Source organism: Orcinus orca, chromosome 21 (genome assembly GCF_937001465.1).
Source record: "Orcinus orca chromosome 21, mOrcOrc1.1, whole genome shotgun sequence".
NCBI lineage: Eukaryota > Metazoa > Chordata > Mammalia > Artiodactyla > Delphinidae > Orcinus > Orcinus orca.
The window spans coordinates 4,329,941-4,348,910 of record NC_064579.1 but is presented as its reverse complement, the minus strand read 5'-3'; the positions used below and the strand labels follow the sequence as shown (position 1 = coordinate 4,348,910).

Here is an 18,970-nt window from a genome sequence, read left to right as displayed (position 1 = left end):
CACTTTGACTCTTAAAACCCTCCCGTTGCCCTCCTGGCACAGTCCAATATGGTAACCTCCAGCCACACGCGGCCACTGAACACTTGCTATATGGACGGTGTGATTGAGGAACTAAATTTTTTTTTTTTTTTTTTTGGTACACGGGCCTCTCCCCGCTGTGGCCTCTCCCGTTGCGGAGCACAGGCTCCGGACGCACAGGCTCAGCGGCCATGGCTCACGGGCCCAGCCGCTCCGCGACATGTGGGATCCCCCGGGACTGGGGCACGAACCCGCATCCCCTGCATCGGCAGGCGGACTCTCAACCACTGCGCCACCAGGGAAGCCCTAAATTTTTAATTGTATTTAAATTTAGCTAATTGAAATTGAAGTCGAAAGACTGGATCAGTGTCACATACTTTTCTGTTAGACTCAGCTTCATTGTTAGAAAGATTACCTTTCACTTAACTGTGGAAAATTCAGCATCGAATTAAAATGCACTCTAAGTATAAAATAAATTTTAAATCTATAAGAATATACCCAGGATTTCAAATAATTACTTTTAAAAACCACACTAATAATTTTTATATTGATTACATACTGAAATGATAGTATTTTTGATATTTGGAGTTAACTAAAATATAGTATTGATATTCATTTTTCCTTTTCTTTTTACCTTTTGAAATATGGCTACTAGAAAATTTAAAACTACACGTGTCTATCACATTAGATTTCAACCGAAAGCACTAGTTTATCCATTATTCTAAGGATAAGGCCAAAATCAACCTATTCTGCAAGACCCAAGATGAACTGACCCCAGGCTATTTTAATTTTAATTTATTTCACATCATCTTTCCCTTCACTTATTCTTTCTGACACTAGCTTTTAGCTCCTGAAAATAACTTCTTCCACTTCAAGGCTCGTGTACGGACTATTCCTTCTGCTTCAGACATTCTTCTTAACTCACCCTCTGCCTACTTAACTCCTGTTTACACCCAGATTTAAGCCCTGGTCTCATCCAGGCATCTATAGCTGCTTAAACCCTATCAGCAATGCTGCCACACCCAGGAATGGGGCAAGGGATGGAGCCACAGGAGAAATAAACAAGACTCCCCGAGGAGAAGGGCTGAGGATTGGCAGAGCTTAGGCGTGAGCCGAGGCAGGAGGAGGGGTCAAGGGTATATACATACGTATGATTTCAAAGCTGGTTGAAAAAAGTCACGAGGCCTCTGGCACAGATCTGTTATTTGGAAGATTGAATCAAGTTCTGCTTGGTTGGCAGATTGAGTTTCAAAGTAAATAGGGAGCACAGAGAAAGGAAACAATACTTGCTTTGAAACATGTCACATTTAAGGTGATGGTGAGACATTCAGTGGAAATATGTGGCTTTAAAAGTGGGAATTACGGCGGGCTTCCCTGGTGGCGCAGTGGTTGAGAGTCCGCCTGCAGATTCAGGAGACGCAGGTTCGTGCCCCGGTCCGGGAAGATCCCACATGCCGCGGAGCGCCTGGGACCGTGAGCCATGGCCACTGAGCCTGCGCGTCCGGAGCCTGTGCTCCGCAACGAGAGAGGCCACAGCAGTGAGAGGCCCGCGTACGGCAAAAAAAAAAAAAAAAAAAAAAAGTGGGAATTACCCAAAAAAGACAGTTTGGTGGTCAGGTCGATCAGATGTATATTTCAGTTATGCACCTACAGTGCTTTGTTTTGGGTGTCAGTAATGGAGCGTTGACTGCCTTACCCTTCTGGGTAGGATGACCATAGTGAACATTAATGATGTCATATGAAAATACTGCAGTGGTTCTGGGTCTGTGGCTTTCGTACTGACCCAAAGCAAGGATTTGCTGAGTTTTGTTTTGTTTAAAGGCCACTTCTCAGTATAAAACCTAAATCCCTACCCCTGAAAAAGCAAGTTTCCTTAGGTTTTCCAAGCAAAACAAAAATACTGCTTATGATCGAATGAGATGAGAGTGAACTAATCAAAAGCAGACATTGTTTTTTTCTTGAGAGTCACTTAGATTTAAAAGAACAAGATACTTGACCAAAGTGTTTTGTGTTTTTCTGAACAATAACAACAGCAACTTTGGAAGACATCTAGCCCCATCCACTAAGCGCACCTGGGCTTGGCCATCGGGGCAGAAACTGCAGTCAGTCCATGGGGCCATTTTTCCACTCCTCTAGGAAGACACAGGGAAGGAAAGGGGGAGACGTAACTCAGGTGTCTTCTTGGGTCTTCTATGCTCCCTGGAGGATAATGGCACTGGCTTTCAGGAACTGCCCTTCTCAGCCCAAGTGTACACACATCAGATCCAGAAGCAAGAGTTTTTATGTGGCCCTTGTCCCTTACCAGCCCCACGTTAATAGATGTTCTCTATCTGGTTTAGGGCGAGAAATACCTTCCGTCAGCCCCGGTAGGGATTCTGAGGCTTTTTCACACGTCTATGGCTACACCTGCTCCAATCTTTTTGCTCCCTCTTGTGGCAGAATTTCTAGTACTCATCGTCGTGCATGCCTTCTTTGGATCCTGTAAAGCCAGGCCAGGAGCTGACATTCTTCCTTTGCTTCCCCCAGGGCAGTGCTAAACTCTCAAGTGTGTTTGCTTTCTCCCAATCCCACAGAGTCCCGCTGTACTTGCTCGCTACCTATCTGCAAAGGCTCACTCTTGCCACCCTCAGGAGTCTGCCAAGAAGGTCTCTCTTGGCCCTGTGCTGTGCTGCCCTGGGGAAGGGGTGATGTGGGTAAAGTGAAATATTCTTCTTACCCTCTTCAGTGCATCTACTCTTAGATTTTTTTTTTTTTGCTCCAGTGGTGTTCTGGAACCTTTCGCTGGACTCCTGGACTTCCACAAATGCTGTCTTATCCACGGGTGACTGTCTAAAACAATGTTCTTTGGGGGGAAGACAGTCGAAAACTCTTATTCTGCCATGCTGATGATGTCACTCTTGCATCTCCCTGTTTTCTAATGAGTTAACCGTCTGTGTGTCTGGGATGGGGGTGGAAGGGCCTGTGCTCCTGCGTGCTCATCGCGTGTGTCCCTGATTTGTGAAATGCATGGCTTTCCTTATTTTTGGAAATGTCTTTTATCTTTTACTCATTGCCTTTAATAAGTTTTTGGGTACACTCTGGAGGGTGATCTTTGTTAGTTATGGATTGCAAGTGTTGTGGTTTTTCTCATTCTGCCTTGTGAAAGCAGAAGTTCTTAATTTAAGTATAGTCAAAGTATTTGTAGTTTCTTTTGTAACAGTTTATTTTTAGGAAGTGTGGCATAAGATATAATTTCATAATCAGAGGTCATAGATATATTTTTCTACATTTTTTTCTGTAGTTGATGTTGTTTGTCTTTCACCTTTCACCCCTTAATACACATATAATTATTATCTCTATACAGTATGACATAGGAAATAAATTCAATTTCCCTTCTGTGAATAATCACTAACCTACAATATTAACACTGTCTTACATCAGATTTTCTTAAATGATTGGATCTCTTTCCAGGCTCCCTATTCTGTTTCATTGTCTGTTTGTCTTTCCCCACACAAAAACCATCTGTCTTAAATGAACCATAGCTTCATAGTATTTCTCATTTTCAGGTAGAGAAAATCCCCCTCACTTTTCTCTTCTCCAGGGGCGCGCATCCTGTCTTTGACCCTTTGCTTTTCATATAAACTTAGAATCAGCTTGTCAAATCCCAATAAAAAAATTCTGTTAAGAATTTTGCTCAAATGGCATTAAATCTGTATATTAATTTGGAGAAAAATTACCTGATTTTGATATTCTATCTGGTCCTTCTGTCCTCTGATCAGGGCGGATGGACAGGTGGAGACTAATGTAAAGACATTAACGTGCTCTCGGAATCATGTCTTCATATTGCTGGGCGTTCTTCTCTTCCCACATGGCCTGAAATTTATCCAGATAGAAAACTCTTCTTTAAAGAAATAAGAAGACTCGTCAACAGAAAAAAAGAAACCAAGAATATGGAATGGTACCACTGAAGTGCAGAAAGAAAATAACTTCCAATTTGGCATTACACACCTAGCCAAAATATCTTTCAAATTTGAAATTAAAACAAAGATATTTTCAGGCAAATAAAAACTCTGAAAACTTATTGCCAAAGGACCCACACTAAAATAAATATTCGATTGAGTTCTTCGGGCAAAAGTACAAAGATTCCAGATGTAAGCACAGAAATACAGGACAGAATGAAGAGCAAGAGATGGTAACTATGTGGTTAAATTCAGATGATTATTGAATTTATACAACAATAATAATGTAGGTTTAAAATGTACGTCGAAATAAAATAAATGATAACAATAGCACAAAAGGCAAAGGGGTTAAAGAGGATAAAGTATTCTACAGACCTTGTATTGATTGGGAAGTGGTCAAAGTACTAAATTTCGTAGATCTATTGAATCAAAGCTACCTGTTGTAATCTCAAGAATGACTACTAAAAGAATAGCATTAAGAGGGGGAAACTAATGATAATAAGGGGGGAAATAAAATAATTTAAAACATCTTTTTCATGAAAGTCAAAAAAGAAGAAAAAAGGGAACAGAGAATAGGAGACAAAGACAAAATAAATAAAAGTGTATATATAACCCAAATATATCAGTAATTACATTAAATATTTGAATATACAATAAAAACAAAATAAACAAAACAAAACAAAAAACTCTTCTTGAGATACATTTATTTTCCTGGATATTGATACTGAGTTTTCTTGTCCATGAACAAAGACACATTTTCTTAAATTACTTTGACTTATTTCAACATAAGAGATTTAGATACATTCTGCTTTATTCATAGTTACTTTATATTTTTGTTTCTAGCCAATATGGCGTCTTTTGACTGAACTAATTCCTGTTTGTTCTTGGTTTATAGAATGAAATTGATATTTAGTGTGAACCTTGAATCTAGCCCTTTGATAAACACTCTTATTCATTCTAATGATGATCTGTTGGTTATCTAGGTTTTCTATGTAGAAATCATATTATTTGAGAATAACATTGTTTTGTTTTTTCATTTAAATACTCATAACTTTTTTCTTTCAATTTTTATTCTTATTCTTCAGGCGAGGGGATGCCTAACACGGTGTTGAATGGACGTGCTGATACTTGGTTTTGTCTGACATTTTAAAAGACATTTTTAATATTTCAACGTTAAGTGTAACATGCACTGGAGGCTTTCTGTGGCTTCCTTTGATCAGCTTAAGGATGTTCCCTCCTATTCCTAATTAGCTAAAAGTTTTTGTTTGTCTTAATCATGAATGGATTTTTTTATATCTATTGAAAATTTTACATCAAACTTATCTCACATGTGGGAATTCCCTGGCAGTCCAGTGGTTAGGACTCTGCGCTTTCACTGCCGAGGGCCTGGATTCAGTTCCTGATCAGGGAACTGAGATTCTGCAAGCCATGTGGTACAGCCAAAAAAAAAAAAAGAAAAAATTATCTCACATTTACTGAAGTAATCATTTGGCTTTTCCTCCTTAAATATGATAAGTTGGGTAAAACATTAAATTGTCTCCAGTCATTACTGCTTCAGCAAAAATTTGTACATAGTACTTAGCATATTTGTGGGAACAGAGCACCAAATGGGAAAGACCCAGAAATAGGGCCCAGAGAAAAGTCCAGCACATGGGATGGTGTCGCAAATGAGCAGGGAGGATGTGACAGCCCTCAGAGGCCCTGGGAAGCCCTGAGGCTGATGGGAAATGTGAGTTACCTGAGCCCAGGGGGCTTCAGAGAAGACAGAGATGGAAGACCAGAGATCAGGTGTGATGGTGGAAAAGGTAAATTGATGGTGTAGAGATGCCATTATTTAGGTCTCATCAAAAAGATGTTTCTTTTTTTCTCCGAAACAAAGAGACATAGACAGGAATCTGGATGAGAGGAACATGTCAGCTCCCAGAGGGGCCCCATTGTGAGAAGAAGAGAGAATAACGTTCAAAAGTGGATGAAAAGAAATTCGGTGCAAACGTGAGGACGTGCTTCCTTACACACACAAGTTAACAAGCGAGTGGGATCAGTTATCCCCACGCATTGGCTTACATTCAAAATAGCAGCATAGGGACTTCCCTGTGGTCCAGTGGTTAAGACTAGGTGCTTCCAATGCAGAGGCCGTGGGTTGGATCCCTGGTTGGGGAACTAAGGTCCCACATGTGGCACCGTTAAAAGAAAACCCCCCCCAAACAGAAACAACAACAACAACAGACACACACACAACGAGCTGCACGGACTAATGAGTGAGCCTGTGTCCGACCAAGTGTGGCAGAGCCTGAGCAGAGGGTCCTCCACTCTCTGCCCTTTGTTGACGACACAGAAATGCACCCAGGGGTTCAGCGGTCCTCTCTTCTGAAAGCCTTGAAGAGAGCAGATCCTTTCTCTCTGCTTTTCTCCTTTCTGCTTCCCACATTCTTTCATTCTCTCTGGCTGTTTAAAATACTAATTTTTTAAAGATGGCCTTGACCTCTCTTTTTGGTGATTGTTGTTAAGTGCAGAAGAGGGAAGTAACCACAAATAGAAAAAGGCAGCATTTGGAACCGTTTAACCCTCCCGTCAGCGCCAGTGAGGGGAGCGACAGAAGGGAACATTCCTCCCCCTCCTGCTGCTGTGTTCCCTCCAGGTTTCTGTGCAGATCAGATAGAGGGGGTGTCCTGGGAGGGCAGCAGAGCCCGTGCATGTGGAACCAATTGCTTTTTTTGCCTGTAGTAAAGTTCACATTTTGATTGCTCCTCTAGATTATGTAGATCCAGACATCTTTTACGCAGTCATCCGGATCTTCTTCTCTGGGTAAGTACAGTTCAACTCTTCTCCTGCATGAGACATCTGTAGCCTTTCCCAGATTTATGAGGGGAGAAACAGACAGAAGCTTCCCAGAGGAAGAAACACACCAAGTAACCCTTGCTAACAAAGGAATCACCAGGATCCATTCCTGGATAAAAGAAGTGGGGAACCATTTGCATGATAAATGACACTGAAGGATTGAATATTTAAGTTTAGGGTAATTGTCCTGAGGCCATCACTTTCGATTCAATGTACTCACCTTAGAAAACCACTGGATGACAGAGGGGAACACAGCCCAGTGTGCCACCCACAAAGCTCGATTATGTGTATCTTTTCTCCCGCCTGTTATGCAGGCAGGTGGAGGCATAGGCAGTAGCTTAAAAGCTTCCTTCTACCATTCTTGGAATAGCTACAACAAAGACAGTTTTTCATACTTCTGGTGTTCTTCTTTGGTCACCTGGCCTGCAATTTCCCCAGATAGAGAACTCTACTCTTAGATACATGTCTTATTTTAAATACATTTGTCATAACGTGACATGTTTTAATGAGATTGCTTTCCTATTCACATTAACTGAGAGAAACTAAGTTTTTGTTTTTGTTTTAATGGTGAAGAGTGAAAGGTGGAGGTGATGGATGGAAGAGGTGAAAATGTGAACTAGACATCATCTAAAGCACCATCTTGATAACTAGGAGGTGCCTGAAACGCTGCTGGTAGGAAGAATATGAAGCTGTGTCTGGATGTAGCAAGAGTCATGCCGAATTCCAACATCAATAGATGTACGGATTCATCCGTAGATTTAGTGGTATATTCCATGGGTGCACGAAGGGAGTGACCATGTGTATTAAGTATTTTCTCTAGATTGGGTAGGTCTGTAGTATGAGACATTCTCAGGGGAGGCCAGCCTGGGTGGGGACCCCTCATTGTAGGGGTAGTGAGTGGAAGCAAAGTTTCTGGAGAATAACTTGAGAGTAACAGGTACCTGGTTTATGGGGAAAAGAGAAGGAAAGGGGAAGAGCAAAGGAATGGAATTGAGAGCGTATCTCACAATTTACACCTTCCTATGTACCCTTCACTCCTGAAACCCCGACAAAGGGATTATTCATCCTGTGGAACTCTTTTTGCTCTCTGTATCTTTTGCATGTAGCCAGGGTCAATACAAAGATCTGATCGTAAAATAGAGATTCTAGCAACAAATATTAAGCAAAGCATGCAGCCAGGCTTTGGTAGGATCAGAGGGGAGAACAAAAGGGCCATTTTTCCAACACGTTTTAAATAGACTGCGTTTTAGGAAGACCTAATTCTGGAAAATCTCCTCGTGCTTCAGTTTGCTCTCTGAGTTGGGGTTAGTTGCCACTGTTCCATAACAAATGACCACAACTTAGCAAGACTCACTTATTACCCCACATTCCTGTAGGTCACAAGTCTGGGTGAGCTTGGCTTGGTTCTCTGTTTAGGGTCTCAAAAGGCTGAAGTCGGGATCTGCTGGGCTTGAGCTCTTATCTGGAGAATCTGGGGGAGAATTCACTTCCAAACTCATTCAGGTCTTTGGTAGAATCAGCTCTTTGTGGGTTGGGAACTGAGGTCTCTCATTCTTTCCTGGCAGAATCTGCTGTCAGCTTCTAGAAGCCTCCAGTATGCTTTCCAAGTCAGCAGTGATATTTCCCATCCTTCTGGTAATTCAGATCTCTCAGAGATCTCCTGTCATCAGCCAGAGAAAACTCCCTGCTTTTAGGGTCTTGTGTGATTAGATTAAGCTCCCCTAGATAATCCAGGATAACTGCCTATGTTAAGGTCTCTCATTAGTGACCTTAATTACACCTTCAAGGTCCCTTTTGCCTTGCCTTATGATATATCATATTGACAGGCACGCTTTCTTATCATATTAATAGTTCTAGGAGTTAGAATGGGAATCTTGGGACAACATTTTTAGAATTCCATCTATCATAGTTAAATGGATACCAAAGGGTGACTTCATTTTCATTAAGATAAGTTCTGAGTCAGTGATGCATTTTATCTGTGATCTACATAAAGGCCTCTTTTCTATTTCTGATCCTCAAAATTATTTCCCACGTAGCTCAACTAAGTGGCCAGTAGCCAATCCTAAATGTGTTGGTGGCCAAAAGCATCTGGATGGTTGAGAGTTCCCAGTAGGATTGTCTTGAAAAGTCTAAATCTGCTCCTGTGTTCTTGATTTGTCTTATGCTTGACTCATTATTTTTGTTGACTTTTTTAAAAAACATTTTTATTTAGGAGCATTAAGAAATTCCATCTGTAAATGAAACATAGTCCCTTTATTTCTCACTCACGTCAAATTTCTCAGGGAAGTTAGCCCCTATGGATAAAAGTCATCTCTGTTCCTTTCTTTTTTTTTTCTGTTTAAACTTCCCCTTTTCTGGGGTTTGCTAGAAATATGCTACAAGAAATGTTAAAAATAAACTTGCCTACAGAGATTTGTAAGGAAACTAATTCCTTTTCTTCACAAACAGCAGTTTGGGCCTGAGAATGCATGGGAGCAATCCTTGGGCTATTCAGAGAAACCCAATTTTTCTTCCTCATATTAATCTCATCATAGTTGGAGAATATGGGTTTTGAAAGTAGATGCCTTCCTTTTATTTTTTTTTTGACTTTCATGCTCTTTTTTTCTCTATCATCTTCTTTTAAGCTGACCAGGTCCTTTCAACAAATACACTTGGATTTACATATTCTACGTAGATAATACCTAATTATAGAGGGCTAGTTTTTCATTCACTCATTGACCAAATATTTAGCGAGGGCTGACAAAATGCCAGGCACAGTTCTAGGTGCTGGAGATGGAGCAGTAAAAACAGCAGCTTCATTTCTGTGGGGCTTACAGTTTAATCACGGGAGACAGATAATGAATAAATAAATATAACAAAGGCAATACCATACTCAATGTGTTACAACAAGAAGAGATACAGGAAACTTGAAAGTAGGATAACAGAGCATTATGGAGTGTTAGGGGTGGTAGCCGAAGTCCTTATTTATTTATTGTGATCTGCGAATGCCGCATTTCTAAAGGATGCTTAAGCAGATATGTGAAGGAGGTGAGGAAGAGTAGCAAACCACCCAGGTACCTGCTCTGCCTGAAAGGAACAAGCATCATAATGACCTGGGGTGGAAGCACTTTTGGAGGAAGAGCTGCACCGAGCCCAGCAGTGCTCGCATGGAGTAAATGTGGGGAGAATGAGAAATACAAGCGGTGGGGGGACCAGATCACGTAGAGGCTCGTTGGCTCCTTTTCTGAGTGGGGTGAGCACCACAGGCAAGTTTTGAGAGGAATGACACGAGCCGTGTGAAGTCGCAAATCGCCACGCTGTCTTCTGAGTGGGGAATAGAATGGACCGAGGAACGCACCTAAGAAACTCTGACTACAGTCCAGGGTGGTGGCCTGGACTAGGCAGGAGCAGAAGAGGCCTTGAGAAACAGGCAGTTCTGGATGTGGACTGAAGTTATCTGCTCTTGGATTGCACGTAGAATGGAAGAGAATGAGGTCCTTCAGAGAGGACTCGAGGTGTGTGGCCGGATCCACGGAAAGAATGGAGCTGCCATTTTCTTTTCTCTGAAGGTGGAGACATGGGAGGGGCAGGTCTGGCCAAAGGAAGGGGGAATTGAGAGGTCAGTTTGGGATGTGTCCCCTCCCATGGAGATGTCTAGTAGGCAGTTGAATACACGTCTCTGGAATATAGGGCAGAGATCCAGGTCCAGGTGCACATTTGTCAGTAATCCTAATATAGTTGGCTTTGAAATCCAGGAGACTTAGATGAGATCACTTGGGAAGTGAGAGTAGTGAGAAGCCCAAGGAATGAGTCCTGAGAGTGTCCAGCACTTAGAAGTGGTCGTGAAGGGAAGGAACTAGAGAAGGAAACCAAAGTGACTATATGAGACCATCAACAGGATTACAGAGAAAAAAACCTGAACCAGTACAGCCATCGTGTTTGGTCCACTTACCACACAATAGTGGTCTGGTCTTCAATATTTCTGCCCCATGAAATGTTGCTTAGAAATTTTATTGGACCAGTGTCCTGAACTCTGCGGAGTCAGTAGACCTTTGTGGAATCCACTCGATTCTTCCAGCAGCTTCAGGAAGTAGGTACAAGTCAGGAGAACTGAGACTCAGAAGGGTTTGTACAAAGTTACAAAAGGAGGGAGCAGAGGTTAAAATTCACTGTGAATAATATGATAAAACGGCTAATATTTATCAAATGCTTAATAGTTTTCAGGCACAGACCAGGTATTATTTTAATTAGTTCTCACAACCCAGTAAGGTAGATACTAATATTACTGGGATGAGGAAACTGACGCTCCAGGAAGTTAATTAACTCACCCAAGGCTCAGAGTTACTAAGTATCAAAGCTGAGATTCCATTCCATATCTGCTTAAGATAGAGCGCTCTCTCCTAAGAGCTACAGCAGGTTGTGATCTTAGACTCAGAATCCTCCCTGGTTTCCTCTAACTTGTCCCCTGCCCTGCTGTGCATGTGTCAGCTCTTTCCATAGTGATATTGCGACAACTGCAAAGGCCACTACGATATTCATCCAGTGAAACCACAGAACAGGCAATGCAAAACAGCCCCCAAAGAAAACAATAGCATTTCCTACCTCAGGGAAGTATTTGGAAAAGGTCACGGATGCGAGTTGAGCAGTCTGTCTGCGGCTTTTGTGTGTGCGAGATGTGTGTGTTTCCCTTCTCTCCAGCAGAATCACTTGTAGAATTACAGGAAGAAGGAGAGACATCAACATAAGCCTGTTATTTAAAACCATTAACAACAGGGTTCCCAGCAATAAAAGGAAACGATTCTGTTCTTTAGTAAAAGTAGAAATTTACCCGTGGGTGGTCTTGGGAAGTGAAACTAGAAAATGTCAAGTTTGGGGGTCAAGTTCTGGTTCCCTCTCTCTCTAACAACGTGGTCCTAGAGACTTAGTGCCTTGAGTCTTTATTTCTTTATCTGTAAAATGGATTTTAAAATGCCTGCCTTGATCTGCTCCAAAGAGGACAAACGAGAAAATGGATGTGAATATGATACGTAAACTGTAAAGCGTCGTAAGGGCAGGTGTGGTGTGTTCTTGGCGCTGCTGACTGTCTCATTGTGGAGTCACCCACATACACTCTGTGACGGTTCAAGACCCTATAAAAAGTCAGACAGCGAACTGAGTAAAGTGGCTTGGGTCCTCAGGAAGAGGGGGACTCAAGGACAAAAAGATGAAGACGTGGAATCAGGGCGACAGAAGAGGAGAGAAAAGAAGAGAAGAGAGGAGAGAGAAGGAAGGAAAAACCATTTAATCTGAGCCTTAATTCCGGTCCTTCCTCCTGTCCTTGACCGTAGATTCTGGTGATCTGCATGGCTATATTGTGTTCTCTTTGCGGCTACCCTTATTATTAACACCTACCATCAACAAACTATCTGATAAAGGCATTCCCATGAAGTTAGGTAGCATTTAGAACTGAAGTTTAATGTGAAAACTGTTATAGCTATAACTTTTAGGGAAGGGAAAAGATGTGTGTGTATTTGTATGTATATTTGTGTGTTTGTGTCGGTGTTTGGGGGGGGGTGTGTGTGTGTGCACGTGCATGTATTCTCAAAACTCTACTTGTGGAGTTACGGGCATCAAGGTCATCAAGGTTGAGATTAGCAGAGGGAGTGAAGATTGTTCCAGATCCCCTATGTTAATGGTTCCTGTTGATCAGCACTGACGTCATCTTTATAATTGAATTTTTCCAAAAACATGTCATAGGACCGATGCCAATGATTTCTCTCTAAATATCTTTTACTTCTCTGGAACAGTCCTTTATATGAGCAAAGAGAAGGGCTGGCCTGTTAGGAAGTTGGGTCAAGATAATGCTTAAGTACACATCCTACAAAGATATCCAGCCTCTTGCCCTAAAGTTGCCATTGAAATTGTGTTCACTTTCTCGCTCAATCTCTGTTTCCATATCAGAAAATATACTCTTAACTCCTAGCACCCACTTCTTCTCTCTGACTTTCACTCTTGCCTAGCTGGAAGGATAACCCAGCAATGCCTGCGGGGTTGTTATATGAAGGCGTCTCCAAAGAGCCCCTGCATTACTCCGGCGCGAGCGCTGCTCAGAGCACAGTGCTGCATGCCTTTGATGAATTCTTGGGTGTTCGTCACAGCAAGGAAAGTGGTAAGTCGGACGTTTTTCTTTTTCTTGTTTTTTCCTTAACAGGGAGGAAGAACAGTGGTGTTTTTATCGACTGATATGTCCAAGTAAGTAAATGAAACTCTCAGGAAGTCTATACTTCTCCAGATCAACCAGGAGACTGTGCACCTGCCATCTGGGGCTGTCAAGCCAATCAGTATCAGAGCTCAGCTGAATATTGGGTTTTATTTCCAAATCTTAAAACATTCCTATATTTCCAGCTGTTCCCTGTAACTTTGTTTGGGTCCTTAGGCAGTAGCTTGCTTCTGCAGAGTGGGGGAGAGATCTGCAGATCCAGGGCTGTGATACTATGTTGCCAGGTCTGGATGCAGCTGGGGATGGGGATGGGCTCCTCCCGTGAAGCCCATTCCGTAAAAATGGTGTGGCCGCAAGCCAAGGCTACGTAGACCAGAAGAGGGGTTCTGCCATTTTACAAGCCTGAAATGGCTCCTTTCCTTACCTGCCGGCATCGAGCCTAATGTTCAACAGCTGCAAAAAGGCACTTCCTGGTACAGAGTTTTCAAGTTGGATTAAGAAAAAATAAATGACTAGAATTCGGTGTCATAGGGTCCAGTCTCATCCACAAAAGTCTGTCCTATAGAACCATGATCACTTTTCACAGACTTTTGGTTTGATGAGGTTAGTAGTTGATGTACCATGCCTAATATTAATCCCATAATGAGTTTCCTGTAAATGATCTCTCGTCTACCTGTATTTCACATAAATCTCTATTGATTTGATTTTTAAACAATTTGACTTCAAGAGGCTGCTGCTAAAACAGTTGATCGTTCTTTATCTTCCTGTCCTTAGAAACCCTATTACTTTCCTCTTCCTTAGCACTCCCTCCACAACGAAGCACTCAGGAAACAAAATTCAGCAGAGTATTTAGCTCATCAGTTTAAGGGTTCATGCCTTACATTTGTAGATATACCTCATGTGTAACTAGCAAGATATGTTGCCCACATGTGGTAGATGATAAATATTTATGCCTTGGCCGGTAGAGCTGGTTCCATCTTAGTTATTTGTGACGGACTTGCTTCTTTTCCTGCCTCATCTCCAATCTACGTTTGGAGGATCTGATGTCTGTATGCAAAAGAGCCAGCCAAGTTGATTAGACACCATTGGGATGAGCGGTCAGGAGGGCAGCAGCAGCATCTGCTGTGCTGATGTCTGGGAAGGCAGACAGGCTCTCTTACCTTTCCACGTGGAGCTCCAGCATCGTTCTGCCTTGTTTCATGGCATTGCTCTGCCTTGTTTCTTTCAGCTGATTTTCTGCACAGAATGAGGGATTACATGCCTCCTTCCCATAGGGCCTTCATAGAAGAAATTCACTCCGCTCCTTCCCTGAGGGACCACATCCTGTCCTCTGGAAACAGCCAGCTTCTGACAGCCTATAACCAGTGCGTGGAGGCCCTGGCAGCCCTGCGCAGCTACCACCTCGCCATGGTGACCAAGTACCTCATCACGGCCGCACCCAAAGCAAAGGGCAGGAAGACGAGCCATCTCCCGGGGCCACCTCAGGCCTTAGAAGAGAGGGGCACAGGCGGAACGGCAGTCGTGAGATTCCTGAAGAGTGTCAGGGATAAGACCATAGAGGCGATTCTCCACCAAAGTGGCTAAGAGACTGCCCTTCTCCCCAGCAATGCAAACCACACAGGTCTTTCCTTATCCTCCTTTCATTGGACAGCAGGTGGGCCTGGAGAATGAGGACGAGGGTTCTGTCTGGAATAATCCGAAAGGGACCTCAGACCTGTTCATGTTCTCGCTGCACAGAGCACCATCTTCCTCTATGTTGAGAGAATTTTCATGGCCAGGAACTTGTCTTTCCCTCCCTGATCACTGGGTAATAGCAAACAGCTCTGGAGAGCCCCTCATTCAGAACCCCACGGAGGAGTGAGTGTACCCCTATTCTAGAAAACTAACATAATTTCACAAATCAAATAAAATTGCTTGTGGAAAGATCACCTTGCTGATTTCTCAGAAAAAAAAAATTTTAATTCCTGCATTCGTTGGTTCACTTACTGACTTATTCAGCCCATACTGAGTCCTGGCTTAGGGGTTACAGCAGGGATTTTACAGTCCTCTCTCCCCACGTGTGCAGAATTTGGGGGCAGAAGTTTGGAGATGCTCCAGTGGACATGTGAAGGGAAGAGGCAGCTGCTGATAAGACTCTGAAATCACCAGTGTGGAAATGAGAAGTTAATGATATGGGAACGGGTGAGGCTTAGCCACAAAGTTCAGAAATTTGTACTTTCTGTTTTGGTTTCTTTCTTTCTTTTTAGAAGAATGATTCTTCCTCCTTACGCTGAAAGTTTGTATTTGTAAAATGAATGAACCCTTTGGAAGTAAATGAGTGAAATGGGAATACATGGGAAATCCACATGTGTGGTGGGCAAATAAATGTCACTTTTTATTGACTTGGTTTATATCACAAGATCTCACTCCGCCTGGCAGTAGAAAACTAGAAAACGTTAATCTTAGGATGAATTCCATTAATTTAGGGTTGCCCTCACTGTGCACACACACGTCCCTGGGCTAGTTCTAAATTCCGGAGGGCTGATCTATATCACAGCATCAGGGAGAGGCACCTGATCATCGGGCTGGTGGGCAAGTGAGCATCTGCGAAGCAGGCCCCCTCCCTGTGTGGGTAGTGGTCTAATGGAGCCCGCAGCGTGCCTCATCCTGTCTAAGCCAGAAAAGCTGCTCAGCCCTCAAGGTCCTATCGCGCCACCTGGAGAAGCACCGACTTATTCCCACAGCCCCCAGGAATGTTGGGCGACTACCAGACCGGCTCAGAGCATCTGCCCAGAGCTGTAGGCACAATCTCCACTCTTCAGTGCAATGGGGGGGTGGGGCAGGGGTTTCTGGACTCTCCTCAATGCCCAGGGCCCTTGGTGAGAAGTCACGAACCAGTATATTTCTTGGGGTGCCAGGAAGGCTCCTACTGCCCCACGTCCTCCCAGGGCGTGGCCTTTCCAAAAAAATGAGGAGGTGGGCATGAAGGGGCCAAGAGCATGTGGTCAGAGCGGACCAAGGGAAACTCTGGGTCTGATGAGGTCCTCTCTGCCTACCGTTTAAGTCAGAGTTGCAGCTCAGAAGACCGAGACTCTCATCACTCAAAAAGCCTTTTCGGGCTTCCCTGGTGGCGCAGTGGTTGAGAGGCCGCCTGCCGATGAAGGGGACACGGGTTCGTGCCCCGGTCTGGGAAGATCCCACATGCCGCGGAGCAGCTGGGCCCGTGAGCCATGGCCGCTGAGCCTGCGCGTTCGGAGCCTGTGCGCCGCAACGGGAGAGGCCACAACAGTGAGAGGGCCGCGTACCGAAAACAAACAAACAAACAAAAAAAGCATGCCAGTTCAGTCTGTGTTTTAAATCTAGGTTTGTGTGAATAAAAAAAAAAAAAATTTCCCTGAGAGTGACAGGATTAACAGAGATTCCTCTTCCCTGGTATCCTTTCAACAGATCCAAGTCCACACAAAGAGACCACAGGGCCTGGCTCTGAGCAGGTTTTCAGTAAATGTTGAAGAATTAGAAAACCAGATAGATTAAAGGGGGCTGAAACGGGAGTGAACAAAGTGTAGTCTTTCAAAGCTTTCAGAATGTTTTGTTTGTTTGTTTGTTTGTTGTCTTTACACAAGAATGAAATCAATGCAAACCAAAGAGCTCCTTCGCCAAAGAACCAACTCCTAATTCACGTTCAAGCTTTGATTTCCAGGGCCAGTGAGTTCCATGTGCAGCGTTATGGCATAGTGTGAAAATAAAGCTTCCAGAACAAAAGAGAATGCATTTTCCTCAAGATTTCTAGAGATAAAGGGAATCCGTATCAGTGGGAAAAATAACTAATGGTAGAAATGATTTGATCATGACCATGATGAGGTGAGGATGTTAACGCAAGCTCGAAGAAAAGGCCAAAGTGAAGGCTTAGAAACTCTTTCTACATCTGTACCTGTATCTATACCTATACCTACATCTACATATATATCTGTATCTGTACCTATACCCACATCTATATATATCCCAGGCTGAAGACCCAGGGAAGAACCAATGCTGCGGTTCAAGTCTGAAGGTCACTGTTGGAGAATTTCTCCTCTCTCATGGGGAAGATCAGCCTTTTTGTTCTAGTCAGGCCTTCATCTGATTGGGTGAGGCCTACCCTCCTAGGGTTAGGGCAATCTGCTTGACTCAAAGTCCTCAGAATGAAATGTTAATTTCATCCCCAAACCCCCTCCAAAACATCCAGAATAGTGTTTGACCAAATATCTGGGCATCATGGCCCAGCCCAGCGGATGTCTAAACTTAGCCATCCCCAGCTTCCTTGAGAAGTTATGGTGTCTAACGCCACACTCTCCCCACACTCTGTATTAGCAGAAGAATCTTCCTCTGTAACGATGCAAGGAGGTAAAAAATGGTACCAAGTAGAGCTATTCTCTAAGACATGCCAGGGAGGGGTGCAGCCGTGGACTGGGTAGAAGCCGCTAGGGAGAAGCAAGGAACACCACCTAGAAGAAGCTGACTTAGGGCACAGCTAAAGGCTCCACCACGCTGGGTGATCTGCGTGGAATGGCACCATTGCCTCACTTATTTATTTATTTGTTAGTTTGTCTATCTGGCTGCACCAGGTCTTAGTTGCTGCGTGTGGGATCTCGTTCCCTGACCAGGGATCGAACCCGGGGCCCCCTGCCTTGGGAGCCCAGTGTCTTAGCCATTGGACCACCAGGGAAGTCCCCATTGCTTCTCTTAATAACAATAAAACCCCACTGCTCCGAGGTTGAGAATGTAGGACAAATCTTCACCTGAGAAGGAGGGACGAGGCCTTCAAGTGCTAAGCCTCGTACACGAGACTCAGCTTCCCTTTGGCAGCTGCCACCGCCCACCACTGCTGGTGACAAGGAAGCACTGAGTCCTTTCCATCCTGTGCCCTTGTCTGGCTAGGATGGGTGTGGTCATTTTTTAAGAGACTTTAAAGATTCAGGCTTTCAGACTACAGGAAGTTTTGTAACCCCCCAAAAATGTTGGTTATTTATTTATTTTTGTCATGACAATTTTATTTTTATTTTTGATAAAATTGTCATGACAAAAATAAATAAATAACCAAAAATGTTGGTTATTTATTTATTTTTGTCATGACAATTTTATTTTTGAAAAATGAGTGTCTTTACTTAGACGGGGCCGCAGGGACATGAGGGATTAGCCACTGTTTCATTCAAAATGATGCGTTTATTCGGGGCAAGACTTAATTTTATTTGTCTTTTTCAGAAGAAAGAGCGACAACAATGCCCGAAAGAAAGGGAGGACTTGAAGACTCCGGAATGATTTTACAAGAAAACAAACACAGCTGACATGTCATGCTCCCTATGTGGGCTCACAAGCCCCACGCCAGCCTGATCCCCGGGCTGCCTTTGGGTCAAACTTGGATGCAAAGATCTGCAAAGGTCTCTCAACTTATAAGACATCAAGACAGAGAGGTTCAGAGACTGAGTTCCCCTTTCCTCACTGTTAATCTGTACTTTGCTTTCCGTTGTTTCCGAATCAGGGTTAAAATCAAAATGAAACTAAACTATGACAACAAAGAAATGTTTAAAGCCTGTGAGATCTTATCCAATTTAAGATCTGGGATAGAAAACTCTCTGTACCCACAAGCCAATTATTCCTTCCACGACAATGAATTTCACCCACCAAATTGTGTGTTGCATTTCCTTGTGCACAGATGTCCTATTTGCTTTGCTAATGGAAGAAATGTTTTTCTCTTTGTTCGCTTAACAGTAAACTTAATAAAGAAGTCGGATATCATCGCTTTCTGAAATGCCATCTCTAATTTTTGCAGCTTAGCATCTGCCTGCCTGCAACATTAAAAAACTGAGTTCTTAAAAAAAAAAACAAAAAACTGAGTTCTTGAACATAAGCATCGTCAAAAATATACTTAACTGTGGGAATAGTAGTGGTTAAGAGGAGGACTGATTAAACCAATAATATGTAATTATTCTCACTTTAATTATCTAAACTTTTCAATAGGGTTCAGTAAACATGATTGCAG

At 43.1% G+C, this 18,970-nt stretch overlaps 1 protein-coding gene across 1 annotated transcript in view; it reads left to right on the top strand.

Moving 5' to 3' along the window:
* IDO2 (indoleamine 2,3-dioxygenase 2) overlaps nucleotides 1-15,320 on the top strand; it is a 43,333-nt gene extending 28,013 nt beyond the window's left edge. The window contains exons 8-10 of the mRNA XM_004286511.4: nucleotides 6,710-6,761; nucleotides 12,773-12,921; nucleotides 14,201-15,320. Of these exons, the coding sequence (XP_004286559.1) occupies nucleotides 6,710-6,761; nucleotides 12,773-12,921; nucleotides 14,201-14,556 (557 nt within the window). The 3' untranslated portion in view covers nucleotides 14,557-15,320. The remainder of the gene's footprint in view (nucleotides 1-6,709; nucleotides 6,762-12,772; nucleotides 12,922-14,200) is intronic.
* Nucleotides 15,321-18,970: the final 3,650 nt, after the last annotated feature.